This window comes from Sceloporus undulatus, chromosome 3, assembly GCF_019175285.1.
Source record: "Sceloporus undulatus isolate JIND9_A2432 ecotype Alabama chromosome 3, SceUnd_v1.1, whole genome shotgun sequence".
In the NCBI taxonomy this organism is placed as follows: Eukaryota; Metazoa; Chordata; class Lepidosauria; order Squamata; family Phrynosomatidae; genus Sceloporus; species Sceloporus undulatus.
This window is the reverse complement of record NC_056524.1, coordinates 89,753,690-89,774,590: the sequence shown is the minus strand read 5'-3', so window position 1 is coordinate 89,774,590 and position 20,901 is coordinate 89,753,690. Positions and strand designations below refer to the sequence as shown.

The 20,901-nt window shown below is 38.2% G+C and overlaps 1 protein-coding gene across 3 annotated transcripts in view; it reads left to right on the top strand.

The window, feature by feature from the left end:
- The window catches only part of PRPS2 (phosphoribosyl pyrophosphate synthetase 2), a 38,280-nt gene that overhangs the window by 14,200 nt on the left and 3,179 nt on the right, over positions 1 to 20,901 (top strand). For 2 of the 3 annotated variants that reach the window (XM_042458595.1, XM_042458597.1), the window contains exons 2-7: positions 3,872 to 4,055; positions 6,780 to 6,794; positions 12,063 to 12,161; positions 14,371 to 14,495; positions 17,319 to 17,492; positions 18,859 to 19,018. In XM_042458595.1, the coding sequence (XP_042314529.1) occupies positions 3,872 to 4,055; positions 6,780 to 6,794; positions 12,063 to 12,161; positions 14,371 to 14,495; positions 17,319 to 17,492; positions 18,859 to 19,018 (757 nt within the window). The remainder of the gene's footprint in view (positions 1 to 3,871; positions 4,056 to 6,779; positions 6,795 to 12,062; positions 12,162 to 14,370; positions 14,496 to 17,318; positions 17,493 to 18,858; positions 19,019 to 20,901) is intronic. The other variant, XM_042458596.1, reaches the window with a different exon arrangement.

Here is a 20,901-nt window from a genome sequence, read left to right as displayed (position 1 = left end):
ATTGAACAGTTTAGTATTTTCAGTTTTTAGATAAACTTTATATTGTGATATGATAGTCATCACAGCTGTGCCTATATGAGACTTTCTGACCAAATGATAAACTTGATTTTGTTTGTTATAAAGTTTGTGGATGCTGTTTTCATCCCCCCACCACCTATTTTTCAGATAGTAAAAACTACATTGTGTGCTTAGGTAACACAGGGTGCAGCAATTTTCAGGTCTCGCTTTAGTTACGGTATACAACCAATTTTTCTTCTACAAGATTAATTATTTTTATATGTATACATTTTGTAAATATGCCAAACAGTACAGTTTTACATGTCTTCTAAGTTTTATTGAAGCATTTTGTTTTGCTAAAACAGTAAATAGTAAACAGTAAAATAGAGGGAAAGATGGCATGAGCTTGCTCTCTCTTGCTCAGGGAGGTAGGACCCATGCAAATGTTTCAAATTACAAGGAAGGATATTTCAGCTAGATATTAGAAAGAACTTCCTGATGGTAATAGCTATTCTAACCGTGTAATGGACTCTCTTGGAAAGATTATAGACTCTCCTTCATTAGAGGTTTTTAAATAGATTGGATGCCCACCTGATAGGGATGCCTTATCAATGGATCCCTGCATTTGCAAGAAGTTGAACTAGATGGCTGTTTTGGATCCTTTCCAACTCTGTGGTTGTGAACAAACATTGGGAGCTTTGGTTATGGTGGGTTATGTCAAAGAAACATGATGAAAAGAAGAGACATTTACATGGTTGGGCTATGTATGGATCATGCCTAATTAGCCTTCAAATGCTTAAAAATCTCTGCCCATTAAAAAAAATCTGTATTTTGAACATTGATCTACAACAGGGGTAGGCAACCTTTTTGGGCCGGGGGCCGGGTTGCTGTCCCTCAGACAACTGGGGGGCCAAAGCCAAAAAATAAATAATTAAATAATTTGTTTAAAAAATTAAATATATAAATAAACCAGGACAAATGTAGGACAAAATTTTCAAATGGAAGACACTTTTTTTTAAAAAAATGGAGGACACGTGAAAAAATTTGCTGATTTTTTAAAAAATGTTAATATAAATGCATGTTTCTGAGGCTTCTATAGACAATTGCCCCCCAAAGGTCCCGGCGGCAATCGGTGGCAGGACCGGGCTGGGGCCGGTCCCAAGGCCTTGCCGGGCCGCATCCGGCCCGCGGGCCGCAGGTTGCCTACCCCTGATCTACAATATAGTATTATATGTATATATTACAGGGAGAGATGTTTAAGCAGGACAGATGAGTGGATCTTAAAATCAGCTTCTTCTTTTGTATGACAAGATAGATGGACTGGTGCCCTCCAAATGTTTTGGTTTACAGTTCCTATAGAAAGTTGGAAAATTGTATTTCAACACATCTGAAGAGTATAAGATTGCCTGCCCTTGTGAGTTAAGGATATTTTCATAGGTGAAATGTAAAACTGGCTATTGAATTGTTTCTTATTCCTCTGTAAATGTAAATAACATGTTTACATTTGCTAGGAATAAATTAAGTTCAAAAATGTTTTTCTCCTTTGAATTATATTTTTCACCCCAAAGCATTAGCAGAAGAAAGGCCTAGCAATGACTGAAGAGCACAGGAAGCTGCCTTCTATAGAATCAGACCATTGGTCCCTCTAGCCTCATCCTGTAAACTCTAAAATGGTAGAGTTTCTCCAGCATTTCAGACAGGACACTTTCCTCACATCTGAACTAGGGAATCTTCTGCATGCAGTGCATGTGAACGTAATGGGGTGGGGTGTTTAATAGGGCATGCATCAAAAGGCAAATCTGTACACACACACGGCTATTTTTATACACAGATTTTTTTTATACACAGATTCAAGCATCCATAGTTTGAAAATGTTCCAAAAAATTATACATTTCAAATATCAACCCTTGATTTTCCATTTTTTATAAGGGACACCATTTTGCTATATTTAATGGGACTTGAGCATCCATGGATTTTGTTATACACGGGGGATCTAGGAACCAAACCAAGTATAACAAGGGTCCACTGTGTGTGTGTGTGTGTGTGTGTGTGTGTGTGTGTGTGTGTATGGTTCAGATTTAAAGCTAAATAACAGTGGAGGCTGCATTTTGAGAAGTCATTGTGTTTTACATCACTTTGTTTGCTATGAACCGATTTTCTCACTTTTTATCAGAATTTGAGGTGAACTGAAAGTTCTGATAAATTGCATAAAACAAACAGAGATGTCCTACTAGAAGAAGATCTCTCTTGATTGCCCTTGTATCTGTCTCCTCACTGTATGCAGTTGTTTAAACTGGGGGATGGGGGAGAGCTTTAATGGTTAATTAGTAATTTTGTCCTTGATATACAACTGGAATAAAGTGAATTGTTGTAACTGATGCAAACTCTTGGATTAACCAGGCATAGTTAAAACTCTTTTAAAATATCAGCATGTGGTTAAAAGTTTGTGTTTTGGCTCTATCAGCACTGCAGAAATAATCCAGTTTGACACCACTTTATCTGCCATAGTTCAATGATGTGGAATTCTGGGAATTGTAGTTTGTTGTGGCACCAGAACTCTCTGACAGAGATGGCTAAAGATCTCACAAAACTACAATTCCTAGAATTCTGTAGCACTGAGCCAAGGCAGTTAATGTGGTGTCAAACTGGATTATTTCTGCAGTGTGGATGCAGCCCTGGAAACCAGTGGGTATTGTTCACTTAATTGGCTGAATTGTGACCTGTATATATTGTCAGGCAAACTCTATATATTACATTTATACCCCTGAAGAAAATGTAACAACTATGAATGTGACAACTCCCTTCAGTGTACTGGCTCAGGGGTCAGCCTACAGATCACTGTTGAATGTGTACTTCAAGGCAAACATTTCTTTCCTTTGCAGTAATGTGTGAAGGAAGTATCAGATGAACTCTGGTGCAGAGATGATGATACTAAGAACTGGATTAATTAGTTTGCTGTCTAGTGCAGAAAGATAACAAATGTTGAGTCCTCATTTGACCATAACCAGACACAGCTGAAAACTATACAAATGTGTCACCAAGTTCCTGAAGTGCACAATCCAGATAAGCTACCCATTGTGTGGTAATGTCTGATGTTATTCTATAGTCTTGTACTCAAGCCTCAGAATGGCACAATTTATGTGATACTGTATATGAAAGATAGCCAGTTGGCATTATATAACTTGTGTTATATAAAGCATTGGCATTCATTTATCCCTCGTTTTTCCCTAAAGATCTCTATTCATCAACCAGAGGTGCGTGTTGCTTGTAATTCATTACCCTCTCCTTGCCCCACACGTTCGAGATTCAACATTATTTGCACTAGTGGAATAATACTAGTTAGAGGCTGAAGAAGAACTCAAAGGTTCAGAAGTCTTAGGAGTTCTGCAGTAAAAACTGCTATACTATATTTTTCTTTGCTCACCACACAGTGATTCAGCTCTATGATAGAGGAAAAAGAAAGGGTTGGAAAGATTATAGAATGTCCTAGAAGACTTGAGGCAGGGGTGAAGAGTCTTCTTTAAGGTGAAGAACTGTGATCATCTGCTATTTTTAAATGGAATTATTATTATTATTATTATTACTATTATTATTATTATTATTATTATCATTATACCAAATCAAATAATATCAGATTGTATCATTCTGTTTACTAGAAAATGGAAACCACTTCAAAGCAGAGGAAAAAGTTTTTAATATACACACTCTTGACTTGTGGAATGAGTGTTCTTGTGATAACCTTGAAAAGAGTAGTGTGTTATTGAACATTTGAAGTAGTTGGTTGTTATTAAGACAGTAGCTAACTGTTAATCCTTTCCTCTGAAAGCTTAACATGCCTGAGAATGTCACTGTTATGTCTTCTTCTTTCTTTCAGTGTAGAGATTGGTGAAAGCGTAAGAGGGGAAGATGTGTACATTATCCAGAGTGGTTGTGGCGAAATAAATGACAACTTGATGGAGCTTCTCATCATGATCAATGCTTGCAAGATTGCATCATCTTCCCGTGTTACTGCAGTAATCCCATGTTTTCCCTATGCTAGGCAAGATAAGAAAGATAAGGTAGGCAAAGAAGGGTGGTTACTTTATGAAGGTCTTCATCATCACACAGAATCGTTTTGTTCCTGCATTTTGCCAAGTTATGAAATTACTTTAGACTACTATAACAAACTAGAATAAGCTAACTCTTCACTTGTAAATTCTTAGAAGCAACATTTCCCTGAAATAGATAGAATGAGCTTTCAAATAACCCCTTCCCTATAAATGGTCAACCATTTTTGGTGCAACAGTTCATTAGCATCACTACATCTCTGGCTTCCACTTAATCTGGAAGGCCAGAGTTTGGGAATCACTGGATTAAGAAGTGTTAAGACAAATTGGCCCTATGATTCCATTTTGTGGCAACAAATATTTACTATAGAATAAGCTAAAGGATGCTATGCCAAGAAAGCCCAGTTTTTGTGTTACATAGCTACTTCTCATCATCTTCCATGAAGCAAGCAGGTTTGCATGGCTATAACTATGTTTGCAAAACCAGGATTTGTCTCCATAATAACAGCCATGCTGTGCAGATAGCCATAATCTTGAACAGTACTGAAGTGTTAAAATAATTTTTACATCTCCCCACTCCCAAAAACACCTGGCTTGATCATGGGACAGCTGAGCCTTTTCTCCTGCTGTCTTCAGAGAGAACCATGCAGATTCTGGCCCTAAGGACAGTGAGGTTAATTTTTGGCTAAGCCATGAGAGCACAGGTAACAAGTCAACAAGAAGGAGTGGCAGATTCACCCAATGGGGTGAAGCTGAACAGTGTGTTCACTTAGTCTCCAAAGCAACTGCAGGAGGGGAAAGGTAACTGGCTCAGAGGCAATATTCTGTTTTGGTATGCTCTCTGAACCACAGTTCCCCCTCCACTGTTGCTTTGGCTGTGGAGGAAGACTTGGTTCCTTCCAAAGCCACCATGTGTTGGAGGAGGATGTGTCCAAACCTTAAATGTTTACAGATACATGAAATAAAATATTAACTTTAAGCAAAGCTTAAACACAAGGCAAAGGAATTTTCTTGGGAAATATATTCCTGATACACTGACACAGGTTTTTTTTCTGTTAAGTAACTGCTGCCACATAATGCTTGTGACTTAGCCTGAACAGTAGGTGTCTCTGAGAAATACTCAGATATGATCTGAAATGTGAGGAAGATTCTTTTTTTTCCCACCCTGCCATATGCCCCCTGGAGACAGCTTTGCATGGCTTTGTGTTTGGCATGGCAATAAATAGGACAAGGTACAAGCTGAGTGTGTGTGTATATACAGTCGCTCCTCCATTTTGCGCTGATTTAGGATCCACAGTCTCGATTATTCTTGGAGGGGTGAGCTCCATTAGCTAAAATGGTGTGCACGCCCGTGGTGGGAGCATGCAGCCATTCAAGCCAATAGGGCTTGAATATATGCTAGTTTCCGTTTTCATGGGGGGGGTTTGGAACAGATCCCCGCGAAAACAGAGGGGCGACTGTGTGTGTGTATGTGTATATATATATGAGAAAAATGCCAATGTTAAATCCATCATGTCAATGATAGTTTTGTTTCAAAGGAACCATAAAAGCATGCCAATTTCTAGCAAACCTTTCTCTGCTGTATCTTCTATCTCCGTTTGATTATTTGATTCAATTCCCTTAATTGCTTTGAGTGACTTACTGTACCAATTCATTCTTCAGTTATGGACATTCTTGGGCTTCATTACTTGGCTACCACAGTTTTTGCATTTATGGCAAAAGAGTTAAGGCCTAATACACTTTCAGCAGATAGCCAAAGAAGCTAGTCTTCTGACTTAGTGATTTATAATCATTTGTCATTTTCCTTTTCACCAAACACTTTGAAAACGTAACCAATTGACATATCTTGGCAAATTGTATCACCAACAATTGTTATTTCATAACTTTTAGTAGTCTGGAGACCAGTAGTCACAGTATTATAACTTATTTTTCTTTTAAATTGTATCACTATACTTCACTATTCCATGTTGTAATATTTGATTCCCTTCAGATCTTGGCTGTATTTTAACTACACTATAGCAGCTTGATACCAGTGTAACTATTGTGGTACCATATTAAGGAATTATGGTAGTTTGTGGTTTGGTGAGGCACTCTATAAGAATTCTCTATAAGAGGCTATTTCCTTGAGTTAAAAAGTACTAGAGCTCTACAGCAGCAGAGAATTCTATGTATATCTACAAATTAAAAATCCCAGGAACATAGTTACAAATGATATCAGATTGCTTTCATGGTGTAGTGGAGAGGCACTCATAATATTAGAGAGCCAATCTTTTTCCCCAGGAAGAATTTGAAAACATTTCCACTTAAATTGTTCTTTCTGTGATAAATGATAGATGAGGTTTTGACAATATGTCTTTTTCCTCTTAATAGGATTTTTTTTCAAATTGATTAATTATATTCTGTGAAGTAACATGTACATTCATGACACTAATGAAATTATTAAAGTCTCTTTTTTATTTATGTAGCTTCTTAATTGGAGGCTCTGAGGATGTTCTGAATACAATCTTCTCCTTAGTTCTTCAAATCCTGTGCAACATCCATCTTACAATGCATCAATAAATCTTATTACTTAATATCTAACCCATACACACTGTTTGCAGTACTAAATTTCTCAATATAAAGCAATCTGAGGATTTGGGTTAATTGAAAATGATTTTTAAACTTACCCTGTTCTTGCAGATGAGAGAAGGATTTGAACAATTTATTAATTTATTTTTGTTGTGTTTTCCTATATAGGACCAAGGTAGATGGGTAAGTGGTACCTTGCGGCTATCTTGATCTCAAATGTACCATTGCTTACTAGTTTTTGGGCAACCCCACCTTGATCTCAGCTTCAATCTCTCACTGCATGATATTTAATTACAATGGGGCAAACTAAATTTCCTTTACCCTAGTCTTTTGTAAAAGGAGGCTTTGAATTTTTGCCCTCACACATAAATTAGTATTTTTGCCACTATGACAAATATTACATTATAGCAGATCTTTACCAATGTAAATAAAAACTTAGGTTGGAGGGTTGTTTTTGTTTTTTTTAATAACTGCAACTACATGAAACCAGGAAAGCTTTAAATCTAAGCAGTTACTAATATCTCTTGAGTGCATATGTGTTATATTTACCACATATGCAGAGTGTGCACTGCTATTATTACAGCACTATCAGAAGTTGAAGTCACCACAGGTTCTGAGCGTTACAACTGAATAACGGTTCTGCTAGCATAAGAAGCAATAATCGATTCATCGTCATAGCATGGTAGAAAAGTATAAGTCAAAAATGTGGTAAACAAATTCACTTGGCCAAATCCAAATGGAGTGAACCTGTGAGAGTTTTGGGAAATAATTTGAAATTTCTCATGTTCTGGCTTTTCTGAATGTTAATATTTTAAAAAAGATTTATTGTTCATGTTTCATAATAGAGTTGTAATTAATAGCTTAATTGCTTGCTCTTTAGATATTTGCCACTCTATGTATTGGCATTCACTCTAAAATATAATTTAAAAGAAGAGGGAAATGTATCTAATTAAATACTTGCCCATTGCAAACAATTTGTACTGGATCTGACTAAACAACAAGGCGTAATTTATCTTAAGTGCTTTTTGAGTTGGACAATTTATTGCCTTCCAGATATGTTTTATAAAATGTAGGAAGAATAATTTAGGGAGGTTAATCTGTTGCTCAGTATGTCAGAAGGATTCCATTTGATGAATTAGTCTGCCCACCTTTGTTACCTAAAACCTGTTTCTTGCATATCTTTTTGGTATGATGTGTGCCTGTTTTCTGAGATAAATGATTATCTGGGAGATGTGAAATATTTGTACAGCTAATTATTGTCAGGGACCTGTCTGAGGTTGGATAGATGTTTTTCTTACCAGTGCTTTAAAATTAGAGCTAAATGTTTGCAATTATGAACAAGTTATTCTTCAGAGTGAAACTGTACTGGGAAAGGTAGATTTTTAAAAAATATATATCTCTGAATTTAAATGTCAGCATATTAATATCATTGATTAGAGAGCCCTTTGATTTGCAGAAAACTTTATTTATTTATAAAAGGAATAGAAACAACAATTAACAAACTAGATGACCTATGGAGGAAGCCAAATAAAAAGAAAATCTCCAAATTTTACAAATTATTATTAAAAAGGGAATTAGAAAAAGAAGTAATAAAAGAATGTATGGTGTGATGGTCACAAGATATCGGGCACCTGATAATTTACGATGATGGGCAAAAAGCATGGAAAAAGACAAACAATTTTACTGCGTCACAAGATCTAAAGGAAAACCACATGAAAATAACAAATTAATGGTACTTTACCCCCTTAAAGCTCAACGCGGGGGTGCCATACACAGCTTCCAGCATACTCTGGAAGCCGTGCTGGAAAAAGGCCCTTCTCTTATGCAGGGGATCCGTTCTGGACCCCCTCCCCCCACATAAGAGGAAAAAAAATGTGTAAGCTCAAGCCCCATAAGTAATGGGGTATGCGCCTATGGCGTGCACCTCGCAGTGCGCCACTGGCACCAGCCCCACTACTTCTTATGGGGCTTGAGATTACACGTTTTTTCTCTTACGCAGGGGTGTGTGTGTCCAGAACGGATCCCCTGCATAAGAGAAGGGTCCACTGTATATAAAATACCAGATATGAAATGTTGGCATTGCAAGAAAGACCCAGGATCATTATATCATATGTGGTGGTCTCTTAGTAAGATCAAAAAGTTCTGGGGGGAAATACATTTAACTATTCAAAAATATTTAAGATACAATTTGAAATGTTACCAGAATTTTATCTATTCAATGTAACATCTGTTTTCAAAAAATAAATTGGAAATAAATATTGGAGGGTACTATTGTACACAGTGACAGCAGCAAGATTGGTCATAGCTAAAAATTGGAAAAACAGTAATTCGCCAACTCTAGAGGAATGGACACTAAAATTACAGGAATTAAGAGAAATGGACAGACTTATTTTCCTGATCAACAATAAGTGTAAAGACAAACTAAATGAGGAATGGCTTATGGTACTACAATTTTGGGGAAATACATTTAGTATTTAAAAAGATCTCATGATTTAAAGAACACATTTTATTTTATAGAAATATAAATTGTAAAATTTTACAAGATCTGATTAATCAAGGAAACGAAAAACTTTGTCGACTATATGTTATATCTTTATTGGAAATATTTGAGATATATAACACAGATAGATGAATTAATCAATGTGAAATACAGCAAGTAATGACACCTGTAAAAACAAAGCATTCTGTATATATTGTGAATGATATATTTCTAATAAAATTCAAAAACTGCAAAAAAAAAAAAACCCAAAAACCCACCACCACCACCCCCCCAAAAAAACTTTAATGACTCCTTTTTCCTCCTTGCTGACATCCAGCTCAGAAATGTAAATCATGTCCATCTAGGAATCATAGAATTGTATTCTAGGTAGACTTCCCATTATGCGGGCTGTGAGAAGACATAGCATCACATGAGCCAAAAGTAGCCTTTTTAACCCTTCCAGTTCCCAGAAATAGCTTCACTGTAGTTACTGTATGCTGCTGTTGTAGAGCTCCTATGTATGGACAACATTGATGCCTAATAGACCAAGTGGAGTCTTTGCATGGTATAACTGCTGATTTGATTTTCTGTTAATTTTCTGCTGTTGCTGAGATCAGGGACGTAGCCAATTGGGGGGGGGGGGGGTTCTTGGGGTCCAGCCCCCCCCCCTTTCCGTTAGAAAAATGAATGGTGTGTGCTGCTGCGCCGCCGCACCCAAGCCCCAATATAATGGTGGCACTTAGTCTGGACCCCCCCCCCCTTCCCAAAATCCTGGCTACGTCCCTGCTGAGATCAGTAGTGTAAGATGTATGCTGAACTTTGCCTCATGACTGCCGATGTAAAAGCATAGTCTGGTCTTTGATATGCCTGAATGAAATTTGTCATGTTTATTTTTTTACTCAACAGTGTTTTTTGGCAATGAACTATATGGCTCTTCAGATGTGTAAATCTGTGTTTGAAAGATTATGCAATTGTCCAAAGTATGCAGTCATGGTCTTAGTGCTTTACCTGCACTTTTGGATCCCTGTCCGAAGTGAAAAACCTTACATATAATAAAATGAATGAAAGTTGTATGAGAGCAATGAATGATGCAGTGCATACAATTTGTAATCATAGTTCAGGTGAGGCAGGTTGCCTTTCGCTTCCAAATGTGGATATGAACAATAATTCTTAATTTATATCTTAAAAACAATACATAACTCATTAATTAACAATTCTAATGAATAGACAACCAGAACAACAGAAGTCCCTTAAATGAACTGAACCCCGAATCATCATTGGTAATATGGCAATGGTATCAGTTAATTCTTGGGAGCCAAATATTGATTTCATTCACAGTTCTTTTTTTCAGTCTTGTTCAGCGGCCACTTTCCTGTTTCTGTCTGTTTTGTCTGCCTGCCTCCTTTTCTATTACTTTATTCCCTCTCACAGTTCCTGTTCTACCTCGTTTCTGCAGCTACCCTTCCCCTTCCAACTATCTGAATATTATGCGTCTGATCTTTCAGAACATTTTATTATGTCATAGGAGTAGGCTTTACAAGTATTTGGAGGTTTTATATCTGATCTCACACGTTTTTGGTTTTCCCAGCTGCTATTACTGTACTTAGCTAAACTAATTGTTAATCTGTTTTTGTTGACTTTAATTGCATGTTGTGTGGTGCCTTAAGAATATGTTTTTGAAAGATGAGATTAAAAAAATTAAATGAACTTCAAACTTTAAAAAACACTACAGGGCATTTTTGCTAGGTAAATAATCTGTGCTCATACCATTTCTGCCATACTTTGCATGTTATATCTGTCTTCACCCTTAAATGTTTTGCCTCATTAAAGTGCTGCAGCATGCTTACCTTTCACCTTTCCATAGAAATAGGAGTTCTAACTGCAGCTTTGAGAAAATGTGTTCCAGTGTGGTGCCATACTTTTTTGTACCAAAAAAACATCTTTCAGAGTTTGGGAGGGAGGGGGAATGCTTTCATGCTACATTCTTCCCATTTTAGTATCTATGGCACACAGCTCCATAAACCCCAACCTGCCCTAAAAGCAGTTGGTATTATGTGCCCATGGAACATAGTCAGATGTCATTGGCCTCTGTCACTATTACAGGGATATAATTTCTAAAAGAATCTGCTTGTTGTTTTTCCTGAATATCTTTTGCATGTCTGGAAACCTCAGGATTCCTCTGCTCCTTCTACACCTTCTTGTGGTTTGGAGATGGCTATTTTGGACCCACACTGAGACAATTATGTTACTATTGGCATAAAAGATCTTAGAAGTCTGTCCCTTCTCTACTCATTACTCAGACTCAGTACTCCATGGCAACAGAAATGGTGCTATTGGATACTGGGAATCATACCATGCTGCTATGCAAACGCAAAAAATGGAAAATTGAAGACTAGCCCAAGGAAAGTAATTCATAGTTTATAAACCTGAAATGGAGAACAGTTGATAAGGGATGAGGATTTATTTATTATTTATATTTATTTTGTTTAGGTATTTATATCCCGCCCTTCAGCCCTAATGGCTCTCAGGGCGGCTTACAATATTATTTTTAATCAGACAGTTCCCTGCCCTCAGGCTTACAATCTAAAAGACACGAAACAAAAGGAGAAGGGAATGGTGGAGGGAAAGGGGATGAGGTCCAGTGGTTCTTCTCTCCCTCTGAGGCCTGGACCAAGGCAGATGGATTGGAGGGAGGGCTCTTCCTTCTTCCAGGCTAGTCCTGATGGAGCTGGACCTGCCTGGTGAACTCCCTCTCAGGACGGTGGATGGCAGTTATGGAGGGCGGAGTCTCCTTCCTCTCAGGCCGGTGGATGATTTAGGGATTTAGGAAAACATTCTGTTGGCAAGTGCTATATAAAACATATGAGCATTTGTAATCTGTAGATACTGTAAAAAAGAAGTTTGCTCTCTTGCATAGAGGTATCTAAAGACTACTTTTCCAAGTTCATAAAACTGGTGTTTTGTTTCCTCAGAGCCGCGCCCCCATTTCTGCAAAGCTAGTTGCCAATATGTTATCCGTGGCTGGAGCAGACCACATCATCACTATGGATTTGCATGCATCCCAGATACAGGTAATTAGAAGTACTTTCTGCTCCCCATATGTTTTGTGCACACGTGTGTGTGTGTGTGTGTGTGTGTGTGTGTGTGTGTGTGTGTAATATATACTAAATGTATATACACACATACACAGGCGCATGCATGTATATGTGTGCCTGCCAGTATAAAATTCTCATCAGAACTTACATAAAAACAGAATGTGGGTGAGAATGTGAGTCAAACACACCATGAAAGGGATTGTTTTTAGAAGTGGGAAAGGATACTTTGGTCTACAATGCCCAGCCCACCTCCTACCCAGAGTGGAGTGGCTGGAATCTCCCTCCCTACTCTTCCAGGAAGTTGTAGTCTAAAAGAATTTTCCAGCCTCTGCTCTGTGAGCTGGACTCTACAACAGAAATAAGCCTTTACCTTCTTATCAATCAACCAATCAAACATTTTGTCAGCAGGTGGATGCTTAAGACAGGAAACCAGAACTGAATGTGATTCTTGAGCTGGTTGGTAATATTAGTCCCGTATTGTTTTAAGGCAATGGTTCTTAACCTGTGGTCCACAGAACCCCTGGGGGTACCATGATATCCCTTCGGGGAGTAGGGAACAAAGGTTTGAACACTGCTCAGCCCACCTTCTACCTGCAATGCAGTGACCACTTGACAGGAGCCAAGGCAATGGCTGGATGGCTGGATATGTACATTCCCTATCACATGACCACTCCACTGCGAGTAGAAGGTGGGCTGAGTAGCATTCAAATCTTCATGGCTACCCTGTGGGGACATCATCATAGAGTAGCTGTGTGACAGCTTTTGCCCTCCCCCCCCCTGCTGAAAGCAGCCCAGCTTCCAATCAGAAACACTTCAACCCTAAATGAATAATTCTGAAGTTCCTTGATGAGCAATTTTAAATAAATATTTGATCCCTTTTAGGGTTTTAAATCTTGAGTTAAATTTTGAAAGTCCATGGCACCAAAAGACATTCAAAGGTTGTTGCTGGTAAAGAAAAGGTTAAGAATCACTGTTTTAAAATCTTAAAAGCTTAATCCAGTTATCAGAATTGAACCCAGAAGCAAAGCAGCAAACAGGGAAAATAATACAATTAACATGATATGAAATACTTTTGCCAGCCTTTGCCAGCAGTCTGACAGCAACGTGGTTGGCTGTCTGAAGTTTCAAAATCCTCTTCAGTGGCATGCCAGAATAAGACTGCATTGCAAATCTTGTCTAGCTACACTAAAATTGGAGACAGGTACAATGAATTTATTATTGCAGTAGTTACTGCGTTTCTCTTTAAATTCCAGATTAAGACATTTTAAATATGTAACAAACAATTTTTCCCTCTCCCAAGCTCTTAGAACATTTATTGGCTTTGAATCAGAAACAGTATGGAGTTTGGGGGATTTTTTCCCCCAAGGCCAATAAGACAATTGGTTTTTATGCTTCCACGAGCTCCATGTTCTTGGGAATGTGTAGTGTATATGAATGGGACCAAATCCAAGAAGACCTAAGATAGCTGTATCATTTCCAGCTGTTCTCATTGTGAAGAATGGGCAGCACCAATGCATAGCAAAAAGAAGGAAGCAGAAGACCATTGAAATTGTTTATTAAAATGAACTAATGAGTGCCCTCATAATCTGGGTAACCTTGTGTGACATTGTACAGTATTTTATAACCGAGACAAGAGTTTCACAGATGGTGATCTGGTGCTTTGCTAGACCTGCCATACTTCTGTTTTCTACATGCTATCTGATCTGGGGTCAGGCACATATAAGATTGGGATCACTAGGCAGGTCTCCATGTGATTTGCACATTTTCAGCAAGCACTTCCAATTTGCATGTGGCAATAATAATAGAAACAATTTCTTCCTAAATTAGACTGTGGGAATCAAGAAAGCTGAAGGGCAAGGCAGGGGGCACAATAGATCTGTGTTTGCAAATATTTTTGTTTGAGTTCTGGAGCTGGTACTATATATGAAGTCCTGGGCTGAACACATTTGCAGAAGTATCTTGTTCCTTCATTGTATATCTGCCTTCATGAGGTACTCCTCAACGTCTTTGTCTGATTGATGGACTAGAGAAAAAACAAAAATAGTGCACCCCGGATTTAAGCAAAAACCATGACAGAATTATTCTCTTCTGCCTAACCCTTGTGGCAGTTAGTTGCCTGTCCTGAAACAACTCAATTATATGACAAATCATGTGATGCCTTTGAATGTATTCTTCCCATCTCCAGGGTTTCTTTGATATCCCAGTGGACAACCTGTATGCAGAACCAGCTGTGTTGCAGTGGATCAAAGAAAATATTCCTGACTGGAGGAATTGTGTCATTGTCTCCCCTGATGCAGGTGGAGCTAAAAGGTAGAAACATGATCTTCAGCTAGCATAGCAGCATTTGAGTACTTGATGGTTGCCTAGGTGACAGGAAGCTTAACTTGCACATGGACAATACTATTGATCCCTTGTATTAATCTCCAGAATTACATTGGCCATCTTGGAAAGTTCTGTGCTCTTAAATGAAATTATTCTCTCTCTCTCTCTCTCTCTCTCTCTCTCCTTATTAAATTAATTGAGCCTTTATACAGAAGGAGGAAAAGATCTTCCCCCTACCCGTGTTTGCTTCTTACAGCCCGCTTGGTAGTGTTCTTCATGATTCATTGTCTCTGTCTCTGTCTTTCTCTCCCAGTCTCTCTCTGGAGCTAAGTTTTCCTTCCCTATTAAAATATGAAAGTTACCTCAATGTGCGTGCTGAAGTTTAGGTAAGAGCTAAATTGTCTGATTTTTAAGCACTCTTTCACTTTTACTTTTACTTTTCTATTAAAAAAAGAATCAGGATACTACAGGAAGAATAGGGGTCATGGATTCAGATGTATAATGTCTCATGAAAAATTATATAGGCAAAAGATGACCACTTATGAAGATACAGATTAATGCTGTCTGCTGTATATTTCAGCAGTACTGTACACTTAAATAGGTAGAAAAGATGAGTTACTCTCTTTTTATCTATATAGGAGGAAATTGGGCTTTTAACGAGGAGCAGAAATAATCTGTTTTACTTGGCCAATGTACTGAATGGTTTAGTCTGTATTTCATTAAGCCACAAGAGGTCACTCTTTCTATTTTAAATAAATACAGAAAATAATTTCACTGTTGTGTTCCTTCAAGTTGTTTCCGATTTATGGCGACCCTAAGTGAACTTATCATGGGGTTTTCTTGGCAAGATTTGTTCAGAGGAGTTTGCCATTGCCTTCCCCTGAGGCTGAGAGTATTTGACTTGCCCAGGGTCACCCAGAGGATTTTAGTATATGGTTCATAAAGCCAGCATGGTATAGTGGTTGAGTGTTGGACTATGACTCTGGAGACTGGGGTTCAAATCCTCACTTGAGCATAAAAATCCACTGGGTGACCTTGGGCAAGTAACACTCTCTCAGCCTCAGAGGATGGCAATGACAAACCCTTTCTGAAAAAACTTACCAGGAAAACTCTATAATAGGGTTGCCATAAGTAAAAAAAATGATATGGATGCACACAACAGCAAAAACAGTCATAAAATTAAAAGGGAAAACGCTTATAAAAATGGCCACTCATGTTAACAGAAGATCTTGTAGTTATTGAATAAATGAAATTATTAACTTTCTTCACAGAGAACAGTCAAACGTAAGGCATATATTCAACATTTTTCAGGTTAGAGAAGACTGATGTGAGCTTTCTATGTACATGTTAGATAGTGAAGATATCACATAAAAAAATGTGATTTGCTTCTTGGGTTCCACTCCAGTATTGTTTAAATTTTTATTTAAACCTTTTTGAATGCCTTCAAGTCATCTCTGACTTACGGTAACCCTGTAGCATCTCTACAGTTTGGAACTTCACAGCATGTTTTAGCATTGAGACAGCTCCCAATTATCTGGTTTATCTTGTGTCCAATTTATATATTACCTGAATATGTATATATTTATTATTTCTTGTAAGCATCTTTTGTATAGTCAGTGGGCCCTTTCTCATTGCACAGTTACAGCACTATGATTCCACTTTAACTGCTGTGTTGCCAGTATCTACATCACAGCAGTAGTGTAAACATGGACCCAGGATCCACAACACAGCAGTAATACAAACCTGTGCTAATTCAAAGGCATGGTTAGATCATATGATCGGCTTCCATGGAAGCAGTTTCAGAAAAATGGTGGTGGAAATCATGTCCAGGTTGCATGATTGGGACTTGCCTGTTGTAATACTGTGACACTGAACCTGCCTGATCTGCTACATCACCAAGACAATATGTAGGTTGGACATTTATTTTTAGGTCTGACCTGAATGTTAAGAGCTGTGACAGAAAACTTGTGGCAATGTTTCCACATAGCAGTAGTTTCATAGAGTTTTGACAGGTGAAAACTATGCACCGCATGGTGCATGTTCCTGGAATGCTGAGAGACATATGTTTCACTAAAGGCTGCAATTTAATAAGTACAAATGGCTTTTAAACCAAGCCATGTACAAGATGATAGTCATAATACAGTGGGCCCTCCACAATCGCTAGGATAGGGGTGTAAGATCCCCATGAAAGCGAGAAAGCTGCAAATAAAAAACACTATTTTTTTTAACTGAGAGAACACCTCTCTATGAATCTCTAGGTCCACCAGTGCCCAATATTTGTGTTCAATATCCACCAGAAGTTGATCATAGAATCTTTCTGGAAGTCCTACAAATACCTAGAGACGTGTTTTGTCTAGGAATCTCTAGGTCCTCCTGCACAGCTCTGTGCTCAATCTGGCTGAGTCACGCTGAGAACCTAGAGATTCTTCAACAGAACATACCAATCAAATCCACAAATAATGAAATCTTCAAAAGCCAAAGGTGCAAATGTGGAGAGCCACCTGTATAATCAACATTTAAGCTTGGGTTGGGCAACTGCAGTGGGTCCAGGGATATGCAGACCTCTATAAATGTCAGAAAACCAGTAGAAGATATTATAACAGTACAGTATGGTCCTGGAAACTATGTAAAAGACAAATTGATGCTTGAAAACCACAAAACAACCAGAGGGGCAGTTTTTTGCTCACCTCTAATTTAAGTGTCTTTCAAAAAATCCAAGCTAAAAAGATTCAATTTTATGTCATAAAAAAACCTGATGGGTGTCACTTGTTCTTATTTTTTTTAACTACCATTTGCTTCCACATATTACAGGGTTACTTCAATTGCTGACAGACTTAATGTTGAATTTGCCCTGATTCACAAAGAAAGGAAGAAAGCCAATGAAGTAGATCGAATGGTTTTGGTTGGGGATGTGACAGATCGTGTGGCAATTCTTGTGGATGATATGGCAGACACTTGTGGCACAATATGCCATGCAGCAGATAAGTAAGTAATTACAGGAGAAGTTAGAATTTATGTGGGGGATGATAAAGAAAACAAAGCAAAAGGGTGACAGAGTGATTTGTTAATTAAGGGTAATACTATGGTTCAAGCCAGGGATGGGGAACTGTAGCAGGGCCGCAGGGCCATATTCAGGCATCTGATAATATTTAGGGTCTGTACCTTTTTAATTTTTTATATATTTTTAAAAAATTGGCCATTTATAGTGTAATAAATTTTTAGCAGGGAGTGGAGTGAGGGAAAATGAAGAAGGAAGTGGAAGTGTTTGCAGGTGAGGGATGAAATTTTAAGCTGGAGCATGGAGGGTAGGAGCATTTGCACAATATTGATTTGCCACAACAAGCTAAGGATTGTCTGTTCCAAGGCTTGTGGGCGGTGGCTCCAGTGATTGGAGGGTGCATACTTAATTTGCCAAATTATTATTTTAGTTGTGTCAGTTGACAACTGTGATCCATACACTAGAGTCTTGAAATACTATGCCACAGTTTTGATCAAATCCGGAGGACCTGAGAGTCCTTCAATTTGTTAAACTGCTATTCCGAGTGTTTCTTAATGGGACCTTCTCTAGCCATGCTATTTCTTGGATCAGTAATGCCTCAGGTGCTGCCATGCTCTGACATGTAGATGGGAAATATAATTTAAGAGTTCTGAAAGGGTATATCTTCATTTCCCAGTTGCTGTGTTGATGCTACACATATGGCATGAAAGAGAAACGTGGACAGTTCTATTCAAAGCTTTGCATAATGTTTTTGACTACATCTCCCAAAATGCCCAAGACAGCATGACCACTGGCTGTGCTGACTAGGGGTTTCTGGGGATTATAGTCCAAAAATAACTTCTGTATACTGTGGCTTTATGTAAGCTGCCTTTATTTTTATGTGCCTTGATGTCAATTTCGGCATACAGCAGTCCTAGTAGAAAAATCTCCAAAAGCTTATGCTATCCCACAATTAGTCTTAAAGGTGCTATAAGATCCCTTTGCTTGCTAGCAATTCTGGTGTTTTCCTGGCAAGATTTATTCAGAGGAAGAGGTTTGCATCTTCCTTCCTCTTAAAGAGAATGTGACTTCCTCAAGATCATCATCCAATGAATTTCCATGGCTGAGTGGGAATACAAACCCTTGTCTTCTGGACACAACATAGAAACCATTACACCATGCTGGTCCAATATAAGCTGCCTTGCGACACAAGATTCATTTAAAAATGAAGTTCCATTAGACTGGTTTGTTCATTATGCGTGAATGCTACTGTATGCACTTTTTATTACCTTCACAAAGAAGCCCCCCTCCCTTCTGATAGAAACCTCAGGGTCATTGTTGACAGAAATGTTTTTCTGGTCTTTTGCTTTATAGGCTGGTTTCTGCAGGAGCAACTAAAGTATATGCTATTCTCACTCATGGGATCTTCTCTGGCCCTGCAATTTCTCGGATTAATAATGCCGCATTTGAAGCAGTAGTTGTAACTAACACAATCCCACAGGAAGAAAAAATGAAACATTGTCCCAAGATTCAGGTACTGTGCTGTTTGGTTGTGGTTGCTCCTCTTCATGTGTTGTATGTAGGATAATTATGTTCATTTGAGCTTCACAGGCTGCGTGAACAAGCTACTGTTGGTGGGGTGGAGGATTATTTTTATTTTATTTTTGTAAAAATTAGAGAGCATAAGGAAGTATGCATTATTATCATATTTTAAACATTTAAAAATGTTTTAATAAATTCTTTTCCAGTAAGGTTGTGGACTTGTTCTAAAAATTGCTTTAGACCTCTGTTAAGCAAACTTGTAAAAATCCTTAATTGAAAAAAAAAATCTGAGGTATTAATGCAGATAAGGCATTCTCTCCCTTATCCAAAATTCTTACGACCAGAAGCATTTTGGAATATTTGCATGCAATGTGTGTGTGTGTGTGTGTGTGTGTGTGTCTTTGAGATAAGACCCATGTCTAAATATGAAATTTATTTACGTTTTGTGTATACCTTATAAACATAGCCTGAAGATATATTTTAATTACTTTGTGCATGAAACAAAGTTTGTATGCACTGAACCATCAGAATGCAAAGGTGTCACTATCTGAGCCACCCATGTGGACAATTTTAGATCGTAGAAACATAGAGTTGGAAGAGACCGCAAGGGCCATCCAGTCCAACCCCCTGCCATGCAGGAAATCTCAATCAAAGTATCCCCAACAGATGGCCATCCAGCCTCTGCTTAAAGACCTCCAAGGAAGGAGACTCCACTATACTCTGAGGGAGTGTGTTCCACTGTCGAACAGCCCTTACTCTCAGGAAGTTCCTCCTAATGTTGAGGTGGAATCTCTTTTCCTGTAGCTTGCATCCACTGCTCTGGGTCTTAGTCTCTGGAGCAGCAGAAAACAAGCTTACTCCCTCCTCAATATGACATCTCTTCAAATATTTAAACAGGGCTATCATATCACCTCTTCACCTTCTCTTCTCTAGACTAAACATCCCCAGCTCCCTGAGTCTTTCCTCATAGGGCATGGTTTCCAGACCCTTCACCATTTTAGTTGCCCTCCTTTGGACACGCTCCAGTTTCTCAATGTCCTTTTTGAATTGTGGTGCCCTGAACTGGACACAATATTCCAGAATAGAGTGGCACTATTACTTCCCTTGATATAGACTCTGTACTAAAAGAGTACTCTGTACTCTGTACTATTTCATTGGCCTTTTTAGCTGCTGCATCACACTGTTGACTCATGTTCACTTTGTGATCTACTTGGACTCCTAGATTCCTTTCACATTTTGGAATGATTTGGATTTCAGAGTTCCAGATAAGGGATACTCAACCTGTTTAACATTAACATGACTTTTTCAAAGTTTGTTTCCTAATCATAAACTCATAATTGATCAAAGGCATTCAGAACATTTTCTCAAAATGTTTCTGCACAATTTCCATTTCATATTTTCAGAATCTGGAAATGATTTATGGCTGACTCAACCTCAGTTCCACACTGTTTTTTAAATTTAAAAAATCAAAATTTAATAAAGTAAGGAGTAAATAAGCCAGGTATCTAAATAAAGGGCAACCTGCTAACTAGATGGTTGGCCATTTATATGTAGAAGGGTCTACAGAGCCATTTCAGTGAAATAAAACATCAGTTGTTATTCAGAGTATAGGGAATATGAATTCTGAGTGCCCCCTAGTGGTTAAAAGCAGGTCACTACATTGACGAGCATTGATGTTCTTCACTAATACCATAAAAGATAATTGTCTGACCTGGAAGCTATGCAGGTCTGCCCTGTTTAGTACTTGGATGGGAGGCTGCCAGTGAATACTAGATTGTTGTTGTTAATTGCCCTCAAGTTGACTTCAACTCATGGTGACCCTGTGGATGAGACCTCTCCAAGACCCCCTGTCCTTTACTGCTCTGCTCAGGTCCT